General features: G+C 34.9%; 2 protein-coding genes across 5 annotated transcripts; both read right to left on the reverse strand.

The window, feature by feature from the left end:
- Positions 1 to 1,854: 1,854 nt before the first annotated feature.
- Positions 1,855 to 9,561, reverse strand: LOC128175027 (phospholipid scramblase 1-like). Its single transcript, XM_052840401.1, has 10 exons — positions 9,352 to 9,561; positions 6,432 to 6,487; positions 5,215 to 5,325; positions 4,680 to 4,757; positions 3,965 to 4,041; positions 3,513 to 3,643; positions 3,011 to 3,134; positions 2,513 to 2,615; positions 2,096 to 2,154; positions 1,855 to 2,004 (listed from the first exon to the last, which is right to left on the reverse strand). The coding sequence occupies exons 2-10, from the start codon at positions 6,469 to 6,471 to the stop codon at positions 1,966 to 1,968; spliced, it is 762 nt and encodes a 253-aa protein (XP_052696361.1). The 5' UTR covers positions 6,472 to 6,487; positions 9,352 to 9,561; the 3' UTR covers positions 1,855 to 1,965.
- Positions 9,562 to 10,866: 1,305 nt separating this feature from the next.
- On the reverse strand, positions 10,867 to 16,898 carry LOC128178144 (phospholipid scramblase 1-like). 4 transcript variants are annotated; one of them, XM_052845176.1, is made up of 11 exons: positions 16,845 to 16,898; positions 16,561 to 16,684; positions 16,432 to 16,479; positions 15,999 to 16,109; positions 15,476 to 15,553; positions 14,488 to 14,564; positions 14,198 to 14,328; positions 13,968 to 14,091; positions 13,642 to 13,744; positions 12,243 to 12,301; positions 10,867 to 12,100 (listed from the first exon to the last, which is right to left on the reverse strand). In XM_052845176.1, the coding sequence occupies exons 3-11, from the start codon at positions 16,463 to 16,465 to the stop codon at positions 12,056 to 12,058; spliced, it is 762 nt and encodes a 253-aa protein (XP_052701136.1). In that variant the 5' UTR covers positions 16,466 to 16,479; positions 16,561 to 16,684; positions 16,845 to 16,898; the 3' UTR covers positions 10,867 to 12,055. The 4 variants fall into 4 exon arrangements, with proteins under 4 accessions (XP_052701136.1, XP_052701135.1, XP_052701137.1 ...); XM_052845175.1 differs by having other exon boundaries at positions 16,570 to 16,684; positions 16,845 to 16,897; XM_052845177.1 differs by lacking the exon at positions 16,845 to 16,898 and having other exon boundaries at positions 16,570 to 16,723.
- Between the last annotated feature and the right edge of the window lie 6,328 nt (positions 16,899 to 23,226).

Below are 23,226 nucleotides of genomic sequence, written 5' to 3' on the forward strand. Positions count from 1 at the left end.
TTAAAGATTTACCATATATATTCCTTTGTTAAACTTTGAACCCCCATTGTGGCCCCACCCTACCCCTGGGGATCATGATTTTCACAACTTTGAATTTACACTACCTGAGGACGCTTCCACACAAGTTTAAGCTTTCCTAGCTGATTAGTTTCTGAGAAGAAGATTTTTAAAGACTTACCATATATATTCCTATGTAAAACTTTGACCTTCCATTGTGGCCCCACCCTACCCCCGGGGGTCATGATTTTCACAACTATGAATCTACACTACCTGATGATGCTTCCACACAAGTTTCAGCTTTACTGGCTGATTAGTTTCTGAGAAGAAGATTTTTAAAGATTTACTCTATATATTCCTATGTAAAACTTCGATCCCCCATTGTGGCCCCACCCTACCCATGGGGGTCATGATTTTCACAACTTTGAATCTACACTACCTGAGGATGCTTCCACACAAGTGTCAGCTTTCCTGGCTGATTAGTTTCTGAGAAGAAGATTTTAAAAGATTTACTCTATATATTCCTATGTAATAAAACTTCGACACCTCATTGTGGCCCCACCCTACCCCTGAGGATCATGAATTTCACAACTATGAATTTACACTACCTGAGGATGCTTCCACACAAGTTTCAGCTTTCCTGGCTGATTAGTTTCTGAAAGGAAGATTTTTAAAGATTCACTTTATATATTCTTATGTTAAACTTCGACACCCCATTGTGGCCCAACCCTACCCCCGGGGGTCATGATTTTCACAACTGTAAATTACACTACCTGAGGATGCTTCCACACAAGTTTCAGCTTTCCTGGTCTTATGGTTCATGAGAAGAAGATTTTTAAAGATTTACTCTATATATTCCTATGTTAAATTTCGACCCCCAATTGTGGCCCCACCCTACCCCGGGGGTTATGATTTTCACAAATTAGAATTTACACTACCTGAGGATGCTTCCACACAAGTTTCAGCTTTCCTGGTCTTATGGTTCATGAGAAGAAGATTTTTAAAGATTTACCCTATATATTCCTATGTTAAATTTCGACCCCCCATTGTGGCCCCACCCTACCCTCGGGGGTCATGATTTTCACAAATTAGAATTTACACTACCTGAGGATGCTTCCACACAAGTTTCAGCTTTCCTGGTCTTATGGTTCATGAGAAGAAGATTTTCAAAGATTTACTCTGTATATTCCTATGTAAAACTTCGACCCCCCATTGTGGCCCCACCCTACCCCCGGGGGTCATGATTTTCACAAATTAGAATCTACACTACCAGATGATGCTTCCACACAAGTTTCAGCTTTCCTGGTCTTATGGTTCATGAGAAGTAGATTTTCAAAGATTTACTCTGTATATTCCTATGTAAAACTTCGACCCCCCATTGTGGCCCCACCCTACCCCCGGGGGTCATGATTTTCACAAATTAGAATCTACACTACCAGATGATGCTTCCACACAAGTTTCAGCTTTCCTGGTCTTATGGTTCATGAGAAGAAGATTTTTGAAAATTTCTCGAAAATTTTCATAAATTCTTAATTATCTCCCTTTGCAAAAGGGCGTGATCCTTAATTTTCACAAATTTAAATCCCCTTAGGCTAAGGATGCTTTGTGCCAAGTTTGGTTGAAATTGGCCCAGTTGTTCTTGAGAAGATGTTGAAAATGTGAAAAGTTTACAGACAGACGGACAGACGGACGGACAGACAGACAGACAGACAGACGGACGACAGACAAAATATGATCAGAATAGCTCACTTGAGCTTTCAGCTCGGTGAGCTAAAAAGCATGTCTTGCAGCGAACGTGTCATCTTTCGCCTGGTCCATGAAAACATTCTGAGTTAATAAATACTAGAAGTAAAGGAATGGCAATCAATAGAGGTTTAATGAGTATTCAGTTGCGCTAGTCTTTCTTCAACATGTAGGCGCAGGGTTTCAATTTCCGTTAGAATAGTGATGTAGATATGTTCATTCTAATTAGTAACTGTGCTTTGCTCTTTCAAAATACATGAAGTCCTGGAAAAGAAAAGGAGAATAGTTGTTTAGAAAAAATGCAAGGACTGGTACATATGCAATGACCCGTTAATTAGATTATTTTCCAACTCACCACAAGGAAAACAGCGCCAAACAGCAAAGCCTTGGCTGGTACAGGCATGTCCAAAGGAACTGTTCAAAGGTAGAAAAACAGGTAAAATTGCCAATTATAATGGCACAGTCTGATTAAAATCAAACCTTCCACCACCAAACCTTGAGAAATAAAGGAAATAGTGGAAAGTTTTATTTTGATCAGGGTTATGAATACTGACCACTGACCTGCATTAAACAATGGATACCGGAGATGGTTAAAGAAGTATGAGTTGTGAAATAATATAAAAAAAGTTGCTTTGTCCGTTATCTGAGCTTGTTTAGAACTATTTTTAAAGAATTTTTTAACATAAGAATTTTTAAAGCAGTAACCGTCAAATATCATTCATGAAATTTTGTACTTGATAAGAACAGACAAAAAGCAAAATGGTCTCCTTACAGGTGACACCGAACGTGTCTGCGTCCGTAAACGTTTCACGTCCACATCCGGCCCAGCGTTTGAACATCCGGCCCAAATATTTATCTTCTGCTTGATCTGTAACCTGTTTACGCAAAAATACGTTGCCTAAAGTCTAAGAAGAACTTGCATCCTTTAGAATTTAACTCTTTCATGTAAATCGGCAAATGGCAATGTTTGAATACAACATAATTATGTCGATTACAATTAATTCTGTATGAAAAATATTGGACAGTCTTAAAGATACATGTATATGTGGAGTATATGGAGTAAAATTTTTGACACCAGTTTGAGTAGAAATATACATCATGCTTCTTACAATTAGACGTTACACGTCCTTTCTTAAACTTTCGTTCAGAAAACAGATTGCCTCAGGATTCGACATATTGAAACTTTAAATATACTTAAGGCGTAAATCTTGATTAATTTCAGAAACAGGTGAGTATAGGTGGCCAAATAACACGTGCACGTGCATCTCACCGAGAATTCGATGTCGTCCGTGCAGTACACGTTCTGACACCCCCAGCAGCACGGTCCTCTCAGTACGAACATCTCCTGTCGGTTGGCGTCCAAAACGCGGATGTGGGGTTTCCAGGCCGAGGTACTGCAAACCAAAGTACTAAATAGTCACCATCTTCACTATATACTCACCAAAGCAACAAACTCCATTACTCAGTATGACCATCATGGCCACATTAAGAAATGACCTCGGTATTTTTGTCTGGTTGACAAATTCAACCATCATTATTTATTAAACCTTGACAAAGATTTTGAAATATATCTGTCATTTTTGACATTTAAGATTATATTAACAGAAACAAAAGGCCCTAGCATTGCAAGTATATATCCACGATCTTTGTTTTCTGAAACTTTATTCACAAGATTACATACTCAATGATTTCCAGAAAATATACTAAAACTGCACTCAGGTTTGTCAGACGCCATATCTGTTTTCAAACGCGAAAGCTGCGAAAGCGCTTACTGTTGCTTGGCATAGCCAATAATGTTCCCAACTGGAGCCTCGATTGCGACCTCGTATCCACAGGAAGAGTTGGTGGCACACCAGCAACAACCCGTGCAGCAGACGAATTCATGGCGGACACTCATCACCTCCTGCAAACAGGTTAAGTCATTCGTAATTTGAATCTGCAGCTGCAGTTTGATATGAAGAAGGCTATATATATAACTGTACAATAGTGGCAATGGTGGCTTGGGAAGGAGTATGACCACCACACTACGCCCCACATATATTTGACATCCACTATAACTATTCACTGATTCGTTGAAAGCCCCTATAAAAAGTTGTAGTTTGGGTATCAGGATATCTCAAACTACCACATTCTGTTCCGTATATTGCAAACTTAAACTAAATATACTGCAATTATGAATTATCAATAATATGAATAATCATTTAAAAAAATATGGCGTTCTGACCTGTCCGTTGTTGTCAGTGATGTGTATGACGTAAGGCCTGTTTGGTCCACAGACTTGTCGGCTGCAACAGTCGGACTCTGGTAAAAGAAGAAAATCAGAGCGGTGTCATCAAAACTAAGTCTTATTTAGTATAATCCATATTGTTTATTTAAATAGTTGTCCAATAAACCTGTTGCCCCTCAGGGGTCCCTAATTTGTCAATAAACTGATTTGATTTGATTCTATCGCTTACAAACTCTTTACATACTAGTCGGGGGTTATTCGAACTTTTAGCCAAGTGGTAATTGGATGCGACTCCATTTTCTATATCCCATGGGGCATAGATTTCAGGACTTATAACTTGAGATTTTGTAATAATTTTAGCTCGATTCAGTTTTAACGGGTTTAACCACATTTTGACCTTTGACAATTTTTATTATTTAGTCATATCATGCAGTGCTACTGGCTCTACCTAGAGAGATACGTCTTATTGTCGTTACAGTCCTATGAAAGCATATACTGTATACGGTGAAATATTCGCCCCTGTTTTATTTTCGCCCCTTTTCGCGTTCGTTGTCAGTGGGCAAATTTAAGACTGCGGCGAATTCAATGCATGGCAAAATTATTTGCAAGTGTAGAAGAGCTAAAATTACAAGGGGCGAAAATAACCCTGTACGCAGTAGTCAGTGGATGTATATACAGTATCTTCTTGACCTGAAATGCTTCCCTAACTTACCTTCTTGAGCAAAGTAGCACTGTTGACCCATGCTGTTCTTGACATCGTATTTATTCTGTGTTTCATATCCACTAAGCACTGAAAAAAAAAAAGAATTGCAAAATGCTTATTATCGAGTTATAACAATGTATAAAACATGTTACATTTCCTTTGTAGTTTCTACAGAAAACGATAATCATGCATTAAAAGGATAAAGACAATATACGAAAGCAACTGCAAATCCCATCTGCAGTGTGGTAGGAGTAAATTAAAAACTAGTTAGGCTTAACAATTTTCATTTCATGTCTCTGATATTACATCATACCACATGCCATTAAGGTGGTGCAATAAAATCAAGATTCTGGAAAAAGCGATATGAAATACATGCGTTGCAGGTTGTTTTTTCAATTTGCTTTTTTGTTTTTGTGGGTTTTTTGTGTTTATCTTTATCGCAATTAATAATTTTTAGCACAACAGTTTAGGAAACTATCATTGTTGCTCGTGTAACCAGGTAAAAACAAGTGTATGCCGTTCATTTCTATCAATAAACACGTACTTTCCAGTAATTCCACCCTTTGCTTTACAATGATCTGGTCAAGTGCTCCCAGATATTCCAGCCCCGGGGGTGCGCCAGTGACAGCCTGTGGGGCGCTCATCCACTCAACCCCTGTAATAGACAAATCATGTACATGTAAGAAGATCAATAGGATAGGAGCACCAACTTAATTATACTTAATAAATTAGCAAGCTTAGAATGGCACCAACATTTTTATGATTATCCTCAAAAAACAAAAAAATATCCCGTACAGATAGCATGTGCGCGGATCCAGTATTTGTTCTACCGGTGGGGTGGGGGGGGGGGGGGGGGGTAGGGGGGATAGGGAGGGTCTGAAGCATATTTTTGGTAATTCTTCTATATTAATTTCAAGAAATTTGAATTTTTCAGGGGGGGGGGGGCTCCCAGACCCCATCTCCCTAGATCCACGTTTGAGATTAATTGAATTGTAATGCGTGTTGAGAACAAACAGTTTACTTTAATTCAACATTGATAAAAGCATCGTTTTTCTTAATGCTTGCTTTCCTTAGTGATTCATGCGGGTTCTGAAGGTAATGATCATTGCAGAAAATAATAATCCAGTTAGTGCGCGGCCATCTTGTACATTTGTGGATTAGACTGTAAACATTTCTTGAACTGGCTTGTTTCTGCCCGAAACTGGCCAAAAACTGTCTCTAAAAAATACAAAAGCAATAAATAAGAAATCCTACATGTCATTTTGTTTGAAAAGTATTCATACAAAAACAGAACAATGCTCTTTTAATATCTTAAAACAGCTGTCAAACTGCGCAGCTACAGACTTATTTTGAAGATTTTAAAAATCTGAAAAAATATGGAAGGGTTTCATTGGTGTTCTTCATATCCAACATAAATCACCATTAAGAAATTTGTTGTGTACCGGAATCATTTTTTACTATTATGAGCTGATCATTATATATGGCTCGAGCGTGGTCAAATCCAATAAAACCCGAATATTTTTCTGATAGGTTTGATCACATCGCGGTCGTAATGATAACCGCATAATTTCCTTAGTACTTATATACTGCATTTATAAAATTTTCAGCAATTTTAAGATTAAATTTAAGATCTATGAAAAGGCGGGTTTAAAGAAATACAATAATTTATTGTGCAATCATGTGAAGATTTCTTGAATCTTAACTTTTGTGTTTTATAAAAACAGCATATTATTCCTTTTATAGAAATGGTAGCTTACTGACCTTGGTTGGGCTGGTTCTGGATCGGCTGTTGGCTGGCCATTTCGCAATTTTGATCTCTAAGACAGAAAAATAAACAAATAAATACTTTGTATACAATTGTACTGGACTATTCGGATATAGACAATTAAATATACTGTTATGTGCTGTACAGTTTTGTACTAATGTGCTAGTTTTTTATTGTAACTTACTGTACTGTACCTTTCTGTACTGTGTCGTAATGGACTGCTCTGCTCTGTACATTAGTGGACTGTACCATGCTGTACTGTACGTAATGTACTGTTCTATTCTATTCTGTATATTATTGTACTGTACCGAAATGTACAGTTCCATACTCTACTGTACGTAATATACTGTACATTATTGTACTGAACGTAATGTACTGTTCATTACTGTACAATACGTAATGAACTGTTCAATATTATATATTACTGCATTGTATGTAATGTACTGTTCTGTACTGTACTGTACGCGTAATGTATTATTCTACACTGTTCTTTACTGTACTGTGCGTCCGTAATGTACTGTACTGTACCGTAACATTCAGTTCTATATTGTATATTACTGTACTTACTGTAATGTACTGATCTACAAGTGTCCTGCATTGTACTCCAGTGTTCTGTACAGTAATGTACTATTCTGTACTGTATTGTACTGTAACATACAGTTCTATATTGTACATTACTGTACTGTACCACAATGTACTTATCTATATTGTACATTTATTGTACTGTTCTGCATTGTACTCCAATGTTCTGTACAGTAATGTACTGTTCTTTATTGTACATTTCTGTACTGTATTGTAAGTGGTACATTGTATTATTAAAAGAACAATATCTTGTTTCAATTTTTAAAATATCCATTTCGATTTGGGCAGTCATACATAACGTATGCGATCTAAGGCCAAATCAAAATCAGAAAGAAATGTTTTCATGTAATGTAGATAGGTCAACACATGCATGAATAGGTTGATACATTGTACGATATCACGGTCTTATGGTGTTCCTATGGGGCCACTTCGACCTTCGCACTTTCGCCTTTAGGTCGAAGATGCGAGAATGCAAAGTTGCGAAGGCGAAGGTGCGAGAGTGCGACGGCGAAGGAGCGAAAGTGCGAAGATGCGACGACGAAGCCCGAAGATGCGATGGCGAAAGTGCGAAGGTGCGAAGGCGAAGGAGCAATACTACTATCGCTCCTTTGCCTTCGCAACTTTGCACTCTCGCCTTCGCAACTTCACACTTTCGCCTTCGCCTTTTTTGATAGCATTCAGAAAGTCTCGGTCGATTACATAGAATTTGATGCAGGCACCGCACTTGCCAAGGTTTTCCGATTAATCCATGATATTATTGGTACGCATGCGCTAGGCCGTTGTGCTTACTATGAATGTTTATAAATATTTTAATGTGCATATGTGACATATATGTTTACGAGAGCTGGCTATGCCTAATCATTATATACTCCATATAAAATGTAATGTCCGCCATAATGTATACATGTACATATGCACTTCAAGACTCCTATCACTTACCAGCTGTCTGTTTACCGTTGATCAAACACAGTAGCATTCTAATTTCATAATGCGACACTCCTTGTTCATGTATGGATCAAGAAGGGGAGAGGGGGTCTGCCACCCGAAAAATTCAATATAAATAACTTCACACATGCAGTAAAGGGGGGGGGGGGGTCCGGATCCTATCCCCCGGAAAAATTTAATTTTATTAATTATATATACTAAAATCTCCAAAATATGTCTCGGACCCCCCCCCCCCCCCTTCGACAAATATAGTTATCCATCGACCCCCTCCCCCCCTCCAAGAAAAAGTTATGGATCTGCGCAGGCTGTTGTCAATAAATTCTAAAAAGTTCATCGTCTGCCTCAGATGTCTTTTTACGATAGAGAGCTCCACAATTATAAAAAGGCGAAGGCGAAAGTGCGAAGGAGCGATAGTAGTATCGCTTCTTCGCCTTTGTAACTTCGCACTTTCGCCTTCGCATCTTCGCGCTTCGCCGTCGCATCTTCGCACTTTCGCTCCTTCGCCGTAGCACTCTCGCACTTTCGCCTTCGCAACTTCGCACTCTCGCACCTCGACCTAAAGGCGAAAGTGCGAAGGTCGAAGTGGCCCCATTGGAACACCATACGGTCTGGACATACATGTGCCTTGTATCGAGTTATATGATGTCCAGATTTCTCCCATTATCGATCTTTGTATCGCTCTTTCGCAATAGTTCTTTTTCTTTGTACTGCTAACTAGTGATGAAACACCCAGACAAAATTTTGATTCTTTGTTTTGTAAGATTTTTCTTGTTCCAAAATCCCGACAGATAATAAAAAGAACATGGAACACAATGTACATTAAATTTTACAAAAATTAATTTTCATTCAAGGTCTCATAGTTTAATAGAATTGTAGGTAATTGTATTATAGAATTACTGTCAGTGTATACATGTATAACAGTACACAATGTGACATTGTAATTTGATTTATTTGTAATAATGGGAGAAACATGGTCATAACCAGAGTTCGCTAGTAATCGATCAAAAATTGATCCGATGAAACGAATTAATTCGAGTTTAAGAATTACCAGTAAATAGAGTGCACTTGGTTTTTAAAACCACCAACATATATAAATGTGTAACAAAATTTTGTAATTTAGCGAAATATTTGAAAGTTTGGCGCTTTTTATGTCATATTTTTACTTCCCCTTTCAAAATAGAAATACAGCAAATGCATAAATAGTTATACAAAGTAACTCGAAGCAGGCCTGAGTCTGAAGGACATTATTGTTTATTATACCGGGTATATATGAGCTTAATATAGTTTAAATACCCGATAAATGCAATATCTAAATATTAACTTTATCAATGTTTACTTTTTTCTACACATGAAAAATATATTATAGCATCATAAATTAGAAACACCTACCCTAAATTGTTGGTTCAGGCGCCCTGAGTTTAGCCACTCGAAACTATAAAATGGCCTAATCAATTACTGCTTGTGTTTAGGTTCTGTTTGGGTTGGTTGGCAAAACAACATTTTGAAATTTCGTTTTGTATAATTGAAAGTCCGAGGCGTCTTTTGATTTAAGCTGCTTAATTCAATAGCGGTTTATGCATAGGTTAAATGTCCACTGGATGTGGAGTACTTATTTGTTGATCTACCGGTGTCCTGGTTTTGCTAACAGGTCAATAATGAGTTGAATACTTATTTCCATGTGTAGTCAAGCACACCTGGCCACTATGGTCAGTGATTGCTTCCTTCATTGCTTCCTCCTTTGTTTTATTGATAAGCATGGGTAATAAGTGAACTCCCCACTCAATTAAATGTGAACAGTGTTAATGTCAAAGGGGGGAAAGCCGCAGAACTAAAGCTATATAGTTCAGACACGCATTAATTGGTTGTTTTAGTTTTACATTTTGTTGCAGTAATTATTAATTTGACCTACTTTTAAATACTAGCACAGAAATGGCTCAGTGCAATACATAAAAAAGTGCCGAAATTTACAACACTTTCGTAAATGTTGTTTATATACGATTACCGCTGAATGCCTTTAAAAAAATAACTTGGTAAAGGACAGGATCCATAATTTTGCACATGTGTCATATTCACACCAACGCTTATAATTGCTCATCATATATTTTATCATTTATTTTGGTGTTAAATGTTGAATCAACAAATTAATAATAAAAAAGTACATGTAATTAATTTGTTGTTCATTGAATGAATGCACTTCCTATCTATATAGTCATTCTGAAGGAACTCTGATCTACTTTTAACATACGCTGAAGACGTGGTTAGTCAAGAAAAACAGGTATAAATTGCCGAGGCGTACCCGAGGGCATTGGCGAAGTTATAATACAATCAATATTGGTTCTTGGTTTAAATTGTTTTTTTGATTTCAATCCCCAAATGCTTTGAATGGTTGTCCATTCCTTATTCCGATTAAGAGAGTTGAGTTGCCTATATTGTCCTATTTAACAAATTTAAACATTGTGATATTGAAGAACTTATTTCTAGGTAAGTTTATTCTGTATTACTGATTGCAGCAACAATGAAAAAACATAGAAAAAAAACCCGTGAATTTTATAAGTATGGTTAAAATATTTGCTTTGGGTACTGTTTAAGAGAGAGGATTTGTGAGTGTGTCTAAAAATTGCAGAATAATATGTACATGTAAAAAGAGATACTAGTATATATAGGTTTGATTTTAACTTGTATGAAGAGGAAGAGTAAACAATGTGAACCTTGATATGATATAATGAATCTAAAATAGATAATATGTAATACATGTTCACTGTGATATCAACTTGGTTGGTTACGTGATTTAATGTTTGATCACGAACCAATTTTTACATATCGCTGTCAACCACTTGTAATCGTTATTTTGCAGGTTTCCTATATTTACACGCGCAACCCCCCCCCCAAAAAAAAAACCCCAAAAAACTACATAATTTTTTTTATTTAAAAAACCCGGAGCATTGATTGATTGCACAATTCTTCGATATTCTGTTATAAATATTGGTACATTGAGTTGTTATTGAGTTGTACATTGTTAAGTATAAGATAATATATCACCAAGGACTTATTATTCAATCAGAAGAACAAAAATATTCGTAGGAAAATAACTTTAAATGAATATGACCTGAGAAATCGATCTTGATTGCAGTTATAATCTTTTTATATATTACATTTTTTATTGTAACTTAATTAACAAACATATATTTCAAACATTGTCAAATGCATGTGTCACGTGTTGACATGTATATTATATCAACCCACATCTGTAAATCTATGTTATGAAAATACAAATCCCGACATGTACTTAAAAGTAAAAGGAAATTGACACAAAACCAGAAACGGCTAAAATAAAATAAACAAACTCTGCAATGGTTAACAGTCGGCCCCATGCTCGATGTGACGCCAAACAACATCAATAGACTCCGACAAGACACCGGTCTTATAAAAATTAGACCTGTTAAACCGCTCCTCTGCGTTACGCTTCATACAATTTAAAACTGCTCCTCCAAGATACGCTAAAGCATTTTACAAGTTCAATTTTAATTTGATCAACAAGACATGTCGTGCATTTTACACTAATTATAAGTTTAAGGTAAAATAAAGATTGTGCACATACATGTAGAGTTTTATGATGATCGCTATTGAAAAACATAACAACAGTTGTTTTATATACATTTTCATTTTTAATAAAATAAACTCTACAATTCACTCATGCATACAATCACGGTAAAAACTGGCACGGGCTATATTACCTTCAGATATCACTGAGATATGAGGAAAATGTCTTTTAGATAAATTGAGTGAATATTTTCACAAAAAAAGTATAAACTAAGTTGGAATGTATTAAAAACAATGAAAAAAAAACGTCATCAGATCCAAAGTAACATACAGATACACGTTGATAAACCTTAAAAATAATTGTACCAATACTATCACAGGAAATGTAAATACAATTTCTCCATATTCTTGTACACTGTATAAAAATAAAACATGTTCTAATTACACTACTATAGTACATGAAAAGTTAAGTCGATTGTTACTTAATATCTTCGAATATAGTAATGTCTTTGCTGATAATTCCTGCTTGTCTCCTGTATCTCTTTTTTCTCCTTTAGTTGTTGTTGTTGTTCTTTTGTTGTTCGTAATAAAGGAAATCCTTTAATAAGGAAAGGAAAATTACGTAAAAAAATAATCTTTGAAAATAGTCTATTGATTTATAAATGCGTTTAATTCAAAAACTCACAACTTTGATTTTTTTGTACATGTAATATTAAATGAACCTTTTATTGTATACATACCACTAAAAAGAGTGTTCCAAACAATAGGGCTTTGCTTGTGATAGCCATGTCTGCCGGAACTGGAAAGTATTGAAATTAAACCCTTTTTTAATTCATTAATCAACTATCCGTAAGCTTAAAAGTGTCGAAAACAAATTTTAAATGCTAGACATTAATCATTTTCAAGATTTATTAATTTCAATCTTTATGTATATGCTAGTCTTAATTCTAATGGTTAGTTAATTCCTGATGAATTTTTTTTGGTTAAACTAAACTAAGACCTCTATGAACTGTTTTTTGTACGGGAAAATTCGGGTTGACATTTTGTAGAGCTTCAGTTCCTTACATGCAGAAAACCTGCAACCTACTGCGCCTATAGACAAGTTTGGACCCAATGGCAATTTCTTAAACCAATTGTATCAATGTTTGATAATGAAAGAATTTGGATTGTGTAGTTTTTAACGCGTTGTTCGGATTAAAAAAAATATCCATTCGTAAATGTGGCATGTAAATTGTATGGCAATTTCTTAAACCAATTGTATCAATGTTTGATAATGAAAGAATCTAAGGACATGTCTTGAAATGTTTCGAAACACCTACGCCGGTTCCGGGTACATAGAGTGAAGTAGTGTGGTTAGTTTATAGGTATTCTGTACCCTTGATCCGTCTTTCGTTTCGGTACATCCATTACTACATACAACGCACATTTTGAGTGCTGTAAATTTTCAGTTTTATTTGTATATGAGGAACTGTAGCTCTACATCCAACTGTAGAGCTACATCTCAACAGCCATCTCCCCGTTGTCCAAGGAAGGGTTCATGCTGTTTGAACAATTTAGAATCCACATTAGATCGGGATACTTTTAAAGTATTTAATATAATCTTCCACGATATATTCCTTTGTTGAAATCATTAGATGTGTTTTAAAAATGGAATAATGATTGTTAATTTAGATTTGAAAAGTACTTTATAAGTGGTTGTATAGAAACATATTTAATGTAACTACATTTAATATGTAAAACGTTGCATTATTATACTTGACTTGTTATTCTTTTTCGAAATTATATACCGGTAATTCCTTTTTGAACACGTGCAATTCCTATTAAAAAACCATGTCTTCTAAGAAAAGGAATGCGTAAAAGTTTTTTTTAAAAATTTGAACAACAAGATATTGAGCATAATAGTACTAGTGCAACGTTTTTATTACATGCCACATTTATGAATGGATATTTTTTGAATCCGAACAACGCGTTAAAAACTACACAATCCAAATTCTGAACACCCATTCTTTATCCCGATAGACTTCATTCTGTAAATTGCAGGTTAACATAGACAAACAAAGGTTGCTATGCACATTTCCCTGTTTGTTGTAGAGATCTAGCGGGAATTAACCGACAATATAGATTTTTGTCAACACTTACAGGTGACACCGAAAGTGTCGGCGTCTGTGAACATTTCACGCCCACATCCGGCCCAGCGTTTGAACATCCGGCCCAGTACGTTCTGCTCAGTCAAGTCTGTTATCTGTTTATGAAAAGAAAGCCAACAGAATGAGTCAATGCTGGCCACCAGTTCAAAACATCACCAATGATTACCAATGCAAGTATAATTTTTTACCAATAAATTAAACATTAAAATAAATAATCATACACATTTAATAAGTCAACGTTAATTTTTATAAACATTACAAGATTCGTTTAAATCTTGAACAACACCACCACGCCCCCAAAGCGCGGCCAGCACTTACGGGGAAGTCGATGTCGTCCGTACAGAAGCAGTTCTGACAGCCCCAACAGCAGGGTCCCCTCACCACGTACATCGGCTGGCGGTTAGCGTCAAAAACTCTTATGTGGGGTTTCCACTTCGAAGACCTATCGTAAATGGTCAAAGCAATGTAAAGTTATTACACTGGGAAAGATGAGCATCATTTTTTTTATTTGGTAATATTGGTCATTTTTTCATCTTAAGGTGACATACTGTTGTTTGGCATAGCCAATGATGTTTCCAACTGGAGCCTCGATTTTGACCTCATAGCCGCAGGAAGAATCCGTGGCACACCAACAACAACCCACGCAACAGACAAAGTCATGGCTGATTCTCATTACTTCCTGAATTAGTTTGTGTACAAATTTAACAAATGTGGAAAATAATAATGAATGTAATGAGAGCTGAACCATCACACGAGTTTACAAATTCAATACAGGGTTAAAACTATACAGTATATTAAATGTATGTGTTGATTTTTATATATTTTATATAAAATTAACCTGTTGTGAATTGTCGGTTATGTGCATGATGTATTCCCTCATCGGACCACAACAAATTCTGTTACAAAATTCCGATTCTGTAAACAGAGAAAAGACTGTTATCATCTCAATTACAAATACATGTACATGACACATGTGCGGATCCTGAAAATTTTCCTGGGAGCTGGGCTGGAGGTTCTATAAGTTATGTCATGACCATCCGTCTTCAAGTGTGATAAAAGATAAGGGGATTTCCTATTAGGTGTGGAGTCTTATCGTCCATGTCCAGGATGCATCCATTTAATGTTCTGGAAGGCAATCCAATTTTTTTTTATCTCAAGTATCATAAACTATATTACAAATACTTTTGCCCACTGTACTACTGAAGAAATAATGAAAAAAAAACTTAATACTTTTTTTTCTTTTTCTCGATCTTTATCTATTTTAGTATAACTTCATGGATGGCATTATATTATAACCTTTGATATTGTCATTTTTTCCATAATGGTGTAAATTTTGTGTCAAACTTTCACAGGAGAGGGCGTTTTACATGACTTGTGCCTGATCCTATTGTATAATCTATACCAAATAGAATATGTTCAAACCAACTGAAGAGAGACAAGCGACAGGCCGAGGACAACATACACATGTAGCCTCCTAAACCAGGTAAAGATACGTCTTCCTTGCATATCAAAATTCGTTTTGTTTGGGAGAAAAAAAATCATATTTTTAGCTGTTGCTTTTATGACTCTTTTAATATGATTTCGATCGCATGGTTTTAGAATTTAAAGATGATGGCCTTCCTCTTGGTTTGTTAGACAGGAAAATGTTTCCATCATAGTTAAAGAAAATTATCAAAAAGTTTGTTTTTGAGGGGTGGGATAGGGTTAATATGCAACGTGTATATATGATGTATTAATGCATGTAAAGTTATATATAGTTATAGACAGGTCAACAAAACACTTTCTTCCACATTTTTAGCGGAACCAGATTGTGTGATTAAACTAACCTTCCTCTGCATAATAGCATTGCTGTCCCACGCTGTTTAGAACATCATATTTGTTTCTCATTTCACAACCGGTGAGCACTAGAAAACAACAGTAAAAAAAATAAATGTCAGACATATTGTTGACAATTACTTCATATACTAGGCTACAATCGTCTAATGGACCAATGAATTTTGATAAAGTAAATATTTAAATAAAACTATGTAAATAAAGGTAAAGATTGAATATAATGCAAATATCTGCGTTCCCAGGATATTTCTTAAATATTGGTAATTTCATAATTGTTCACCTGTCGAAAATGTTCTCACTAAAAAGACAATTCTAACTATATATAGTTATGTAGTAAGAAAAACAGGACACCCCATTTTAATCTGTCAAAAAATCTTAAACAAAGCAGACAATGGCTTTCCTTCGTTTAAATGTCTCAAGGTTCGATTAGAACTAGGGGAATAAAATAGGTCACCCTTCTCTATAATCGCATTAAACATTGGCAATTAGCAGCCTGTAAACAAAATGCTTCCTTACATTCCAAAATCTCAATCTTCTGTTTCACGATGATTTGGTCCAGGGCGCTCATATACTCCAGACCCGGGGGAATTCCCGTTATGCCCTGGGGCGACTGCATCCACTGTCCCCCTGAAAAACACAACGCTCAGTCAACTACAGATTCAATTAAAAATACCGGCATCTACGAACACTGGGTGTTGCCTTTATCATAAATGGCTCAGTTTAAACACCTTTGCTGAAATTTCTACATTAATTGTGTACATTTCGAAAAACTTTATATTATACCAGATTAAATTACATAAATACCCATTTTATAATTAAAAATTGAATTTGTAATACTCAAACTCTAATTTTCCCGGTAGAATTGTCAATTGGTGCATTTGCCTCGCTACAAAATCCTCGGATTAAACCTTATATACATGTAGTATATAAACTATAGATTGGTAAATACCTTGTCCGGGTTGCGCCTGTATAGGTAAAGCCATGGCGGATATGTCCCCTTTAAAATAGATATCAAAATATGTAAAATGCTGTAAAAAGTTAATTTCATTCCGTAATTACTAATCATAACACGTCTCACCTGTCTCACCTTAGTTCCTCGGAGTCTCGGTCCCTGTGCCCTACCTATTCTGCAATATCCAGGATACCCGCCGAAGCTCTCTGTTATTTTCGGAGTGTTTCGAAATGCCGAGATCGATCTGGCACTAAAAATATACACAACCCGAGTCATGCGCTTGGTTGCAAAATCTCCTCAGATCGACTGAATGCCAAAAAAATAATAATTAAATGACTTGTTGTTACATTGTTTTGATGGCTGGTGTCGGTGTAGACCAGATACCGTTAACATTTTCAATGGGATCTTACCTTAACAGCCGAAGACGTTCAATTAATTGTTTCGTCCTCTATATTAACCCTGAATTACCCGTACATCCTTGTAATTTTGCAATAATTAGAGCGGATCCAGGAACCGTCGACTCAAGCAACCGTGTATATAGAGAATATTATACATACCCTTTTCCATATCACAGCCAGTATCAGCCCAAGACTCCAATATCAGCCCGAGGGCCGAAGGCCCGAGGGATGATATTGTCCGAGGTCTGATACAAGCCGTGATTTGGAAAAAGAGTATTTATTATTATAAATTTTTGGAATTTTATTGTAGTTTTTTTTTTTTATTACTAATCAGATTTCGATCGAATAATTATGTTTTTTAAAACTGCTTGGTTACGGTCAATAACAACAGGACACAGTCATCTGGTCACAGCGTGGCATTGCCCTCTTGTCGGAATCACTCTCATCTAAACATACTACACTGTAAATTGGGTTAAATAAATATTACCTTTTGATTTACATTTCTGTGTAGTGTTGGTTTGTGTATGTATGCTATGACCGCGATCGACCAAACTTAATTAACTGTATTATTTCTTTTGTTTCCATATTTAAGGAGTGAAATTCTGCAGATAATTATATATAATTATTTATGAAAAATTTAACTTAACTTTTTTGGGTTTCAAATTAACATTCTATTTACAATTATTTTAATAGCATTGAATTTTTTTTTTGCTACTTTTTGTAAAAATAAAATTTAGCCATACTTGAAAATCACTCATATACAATTCTGAACGCAATCAACTGATGAAACATAATTCTGTCACATGAATATTTGACGAATGCAGTATTGAATTTTTCAGAAAAGCTTTTGTGTGTCACATTGATATTTTGTCTCTTGTGAACATATGCAGGATAAGTTATACTCAGTACACATGTAAAATGATTCATTAATACAATGAAATATATGTATGGGATTTACACATTTAACTGTGTGATATAATGCGTGAACACAAAAGCTACACAGAAACAAGGGGGCCTGAAAACAGAGAGTACCTGCTGTTCAATCCAATTCAGTATATTCATGTATATTCGAATAAAATACTTATTGAAATTGTACTGAAAAGGAATAACCTAGCACATCGTTTGTCTTGGTCTATGCATAACAAAATTTTTTTAATACACTATAATTGTATTTATGTGTTGAATGCTGTATTTATATCATATACTAATGAGAATACATGTAGCTATGTCTGATTCCATATCATTTAAAATTTAGTTATTTTTCATTATTTTCGTGATATATTTCATCTCAACATGGGTGTTAAATAGTGTAGGTTATCGGGGAGGTGGTTTTGATGATGACGTAACTATTGGGGGATTCATAGAGGTGTAACGGGGGTTCCATGGAGTATTGACAATAGAAGGAACTTATAGAGGACTTTTATCATCGATATTTTTAGTATAGAGGACTTTTATCATCGATATTTTTGGTATCGGTGTCCTTCCTTGTACAACAAATTTTCTACTGATATGTCATATTGTTAAAACTATGTCACACTCTAAATGTAAACATATCAGCTGTATTAATTTAAAGAGTAAACGAAATCCTGATTTAGAGATAGTGACCATTTTCAAAGTGTGAGATTACATATCTATAGTACTTGTTCACTTGTATATGTATGGACTATTTACGGTATCGTAAGGACAAAATGTCGCTGCTAAACGGCAAGAATTTGTTTCATGACTATTCGAAGTATGATATTAAACTTGAGTTCTCAAGATGAAGTCTTAAAGGGTGACGGACAATTTCGGTCAATTTACATTGGTAAACATAATTTCCCCCCTCAAGTTGAATCACTTTACTTAAATGCAATAATTTAAATTAGACTCAATCAGATACATTGCATGGTCTATGCAGTAATAAATAAAAGTGTCGGTATTTTAAATGTCCCATTTTGAATTTTAAATTCTAAATAGCAGAAAATAATCACTATGCGTAAGTCTTCTCAAACAACTATAGCAGCCACGTGTGGTGGTGTGTCTGGTAAGTTAAGAGTCTCCCGTTTACTAAGACCTTCATATCAGACGTCTCGCATTACAACAGATACCTGATTGCTTAGCACATGATTTCGCTCCAAATCATTTAAAGAAAACTATTTTCCTAAAACAGATGAAATTCTCTGAAGTTTAAGTAATGGTCAAATTTACTTTTTTACTTTTCTCATTCATTATCAATGAAACAAGAGGCCCACAGGCCTTGGCGGTCACCTGAGTATTGCCCTTAGATTGACATATCAGAGTATGTGTATGATTTATCTAAACATCTTTATCGCAAAGCTAGTATGAAAGTACACGCTAAGGCCGATGAAGCATTGCGTTGAGTATAATCATAAAAAGAGAACTCAATGTCAGATGAAAATAAACTATTCTCTGAATTGTTACCTCGGGGCTAAGCGCTGGTGTTTATTTATAAATGCCCATTTTAAAATGCTACATGTATATATACTGTTTGCCCTCTTTGTATAGTAAGTAAGTAAGTAAGTAAGTAAGTAGGTAAGTAAGTAAGTAAGTAGGTAGGTAAGTAGGTAAGTAAGTAGGTAAGTAAGTAGGTAAGTAAGTAAGTAGGTAAGTAAGTAAGTAGGTAAGTAAGTAAGTAAGTAAATAGGTAAGTAAGTAAGTAAGTAAGTAGGTATTTTATTATAGTGACATGTGTATGTCATTAAGTAGAGTGTAATACAATGTTGTACATAATCGAATTACACCCGGCCCATTGGACCTATATGTCACTTTGAAATCTTAGAATATAAAAATATAGTATACACATTTGATTGAGCGCATGAGTTTACTTTGAATTGTACAGATAACTTTGATTTGATTTGAACATATTTTTATTGTACAAAAATACAATTGGGATTGGACACAAGTTCCATAACTTAGACCGCCCTTTCCCAATACAAAGATATAATACAATATATGTGTACACAACATAAATAAAGGTCAGTGGATAGAATGGACGTATACATATATGCAATTGACATGTATATAATAAACAACGGTGTGCTTGTAGATATAAGATCAGTTAAATCTTTCAGTATTTTTGATAAAATTATAAACTAATGTAAATAAATGCTTGTTTTCATTGTCACTTATTGAACTGTCACCCCAAAGTAAAACATGAGTATTGACAATGTTAAGATTTACAATTTGAAAAACGTCATTAAATAGAACATTTCTAGCATCTTTATATTTATTAAATGTGAAAAAATAATGGTACGTATCTTCTATCTTACCACACGAACAGAGTGGACTGTTGATAATATTACATCGAAATAAATCATTATTTAGTGCACAATTGTGACGAAGTTTAGTATGAATGATATTCAAAAATCTATCCCCATATGTAAAAAAATTAGGTCTAGTTCTACATGTAAGTACATTTTCATTTTTGATAGAAACATGTATTTTTTCCTTAAAAATGCGAACAGAGTCTGGATATTTTCCTTCTACTATAAAGCGTTTCCCACCCTGTTTCAAAGTAAAGAGATTCCCGAGATGCAAAAATAGGTAAACTTGTAACAATTCTTGCTGCAATCAACTGTTTTTTTTTAATTTGTCAGAATCATTAATAGAACATCCACCCCATACATCAGATGCATATTCTAACTGAGGCCTTATAAATGAAGTATATAATAGTGACAGTGATTTTCTATTGAGTTTAAATTTAAGTTTTTTCATTAATCCCAATTTCTTTTGAGCATTTGCTATAATAGAATTTATATAAGATGACCAGGAAAGGTCCTCAGAAAATATAAACCTTAGTGTTTATGGGTGGGTACGAATTCCAAATCGCATCCTTGAAATTTAACGTAGGGCTTACTGTGTTACGTTTATTACTAAAATAAACAGCCTTAGTTTTTGAAGGATTAAAATTCAAAAGCCATTTCTCAGACCAAACCTCTAAAGTTAAAAGATCCCGATTAAGATAAGATTCCATATCGTATACATTGATTGCAGCATGTTGAAGGCTATTATCATCTGCAAAAAGTCTGCAAAATGTTAACATGTTATCTGCTATATCGTTTATATAAATAAGAAATAACAATGGACCAAGGACAGAGCCTTGAGGCACTCCGGCATTAATAGACTTATTAGACGACAGCACTTCTCGATACCCTTTGCTTTCTATTTACAAGGTAACTATTAAACCATTTGAAGAGATTTCCAGTAATACCATAGGTATGGAGTTTAAACAATAAACCTTTATGCCAAACGCGGTCAAATGCTTTTGACAAGTCGCAAAAAATCATACAACAAGATTGACCTTGATCAATTGCTCTTAAAATATGGTCGTACGTTTCTATTAGCTGATAAACAGTTGAGTGACCCGGTAAAAATCCAGCTTGATACTTATAAAAAAGATTATTATCATGAAAAAAGTTATATACATGTGTAAAAATAATTCGTTCCATCATCTTAGAAACACAACTTAATAAGGAAACAGGTCTATAATTCGACATTTGTGATGAGTCGCCTTTCTTATATAAAGGTCAAACATTGGATATTTTCCAAGAGCTTGGAAATGTACAGTTTCTTAAAGAACGATTAAATAATATACATAGATAACTTTGTCTAACTGAATAAATCAAATTGAAATATTCGGCAGTTTGTCTTTGATTTTTGTCCATAATGATATTTAACTTAAGTTGACAGTTTCATCTAGGTTTTTATCTAAGTTTATACTATGAAAGAAAGAGTTTCTATTATTTTCGTGGAATTTACATTGAAAAATAAAATGTTTTTCATCATCAATTGAATTGCTTTTACACAGACCACAATAACGTTCTTGAAGAGGCTCATTTCGATAACGACCGATTTCGACTCTGAGAGGAAGGATTCAACATCTAAATTGTGCCATCAAAGACCGTTCCTGTTTGGTTATGTTCATCGTTACGTAGGGTTCTAATTGGACGTTTTGTTTAAACGTTACGTATGTCCTAAGTTTAGGTAGAGACCTTGTTTTCAATTTCCATTCGTTTTCATAGTATTTAAATAATTTAGATTTCACTTCGTTAATGTCACAAATACGGATAAAATCAAAATAGGAACACATATCTAATTTATATAGAATTTCTTTCACTTGTATAAGCAGGCCAAGATACACATACATTGTAATTAATAAGTATACATCATAACATCCAGATGTAGAGTTCGGCAATTACTATATTTTCAAGACATACGATTAGCTAAAGCAAGATGTTCTGACCAACCAAAAACGTTAACAACAATAAACATGATTATATACACTCAATCAATTAAGTGTTACAGTACTGATATTTATATTGAAATGGAAATAAAAACATTCCAATGTTTTATTTGTTTTGATCTCTTGAGTATGTTTTGTGTACAACAAGCAGCACATTCTAGCATTCAAACAAGATTTTTATCAAGTGGGATTGTTCTCTCATTTGAAGGAGGCTGACTGGTCAATGAATTATTATGGCTCCAAAATAAATGATTAATAAAATCCTTATACAGAACTCTTCTTCTAAAGGAGATTAATATAGCATAAAATGACCATTTTCATCCTGACTTTACAGGCGTTATTTTTTCCGTTCGAGTTGAGCCGTCCGGAGATCACGGCTAAGAACTCTATAATCATGGTTCTTGTTCGGAACTCGGCGTTAAGGAGCGGTTCATATTTTAAAATATCTTCTTTTTTTTAAGAAACTACCGGGACGCTTGGAGAAGGAACACTTGCTTTAGTTCTGTTTTTAGTGTCATGTTGTAAATTTTGTATTTACTGCCACCCCGGTAAATTCAAAATTTACAACATGTCATTAGGAAAAAAGGTCTTCCGCAAACGGCAATCAAACACTCGACATTCTGTTATGTCACGAACAAGCGGTTTTAATGATTAAATTAGTGTATCACTGTACAGGAACATCATCATTTGCCTTGACCGCGGGATAGATTTGTAACCTTCACCGACAAATCGGGACGTGCTGATTAATTGTAAAAACGCAACTAAAGTATAACATAAATAAGTCGTGGGGAGCAAAGTTTTGAACATAATTATGAAAACCTTGTCAAGGTATGACTAAAGACTAAAAACTAACTATTCAGTGCAAATCTGATGACAAGATGTTTCAGTTGTGATCTATATATTATATAAATATCATTGGACACCAGCTACTAATACCCTCAACTCTACGACATCTTGGTCCGCTGAATTTTGCTTGAAAAGCTTAATATAATTGAAAGTAATCATACTATGTATAATTCAGCTGTTCCTGATATTTTCTGTTGAACGACCGACTGATGAACAGTTGCTACAATGTTTGTCCTGACCAGAAATCCAAACTACGACCTTCCACACGAAGCGATATTTGATTTGTCATATGGAAACAGTATTTCC

The sequence above is a fragment of the Crassostrea angulata genome, chromosome 3 (genome assembly GCF_025612915.1).
Source record: "Crassostrea angulata isolate pt1a10 chromosome 3, ASM2561291v2, whole genome shotgun sequence".
In the NCBI taxonomy this organism is placed as follows: domain Eukaryota; kingdom Metazoa; phylum Mollusca; class Bivalvia; order Ostreida; family Ostreidae; genus Magallana; species Magallana angulata.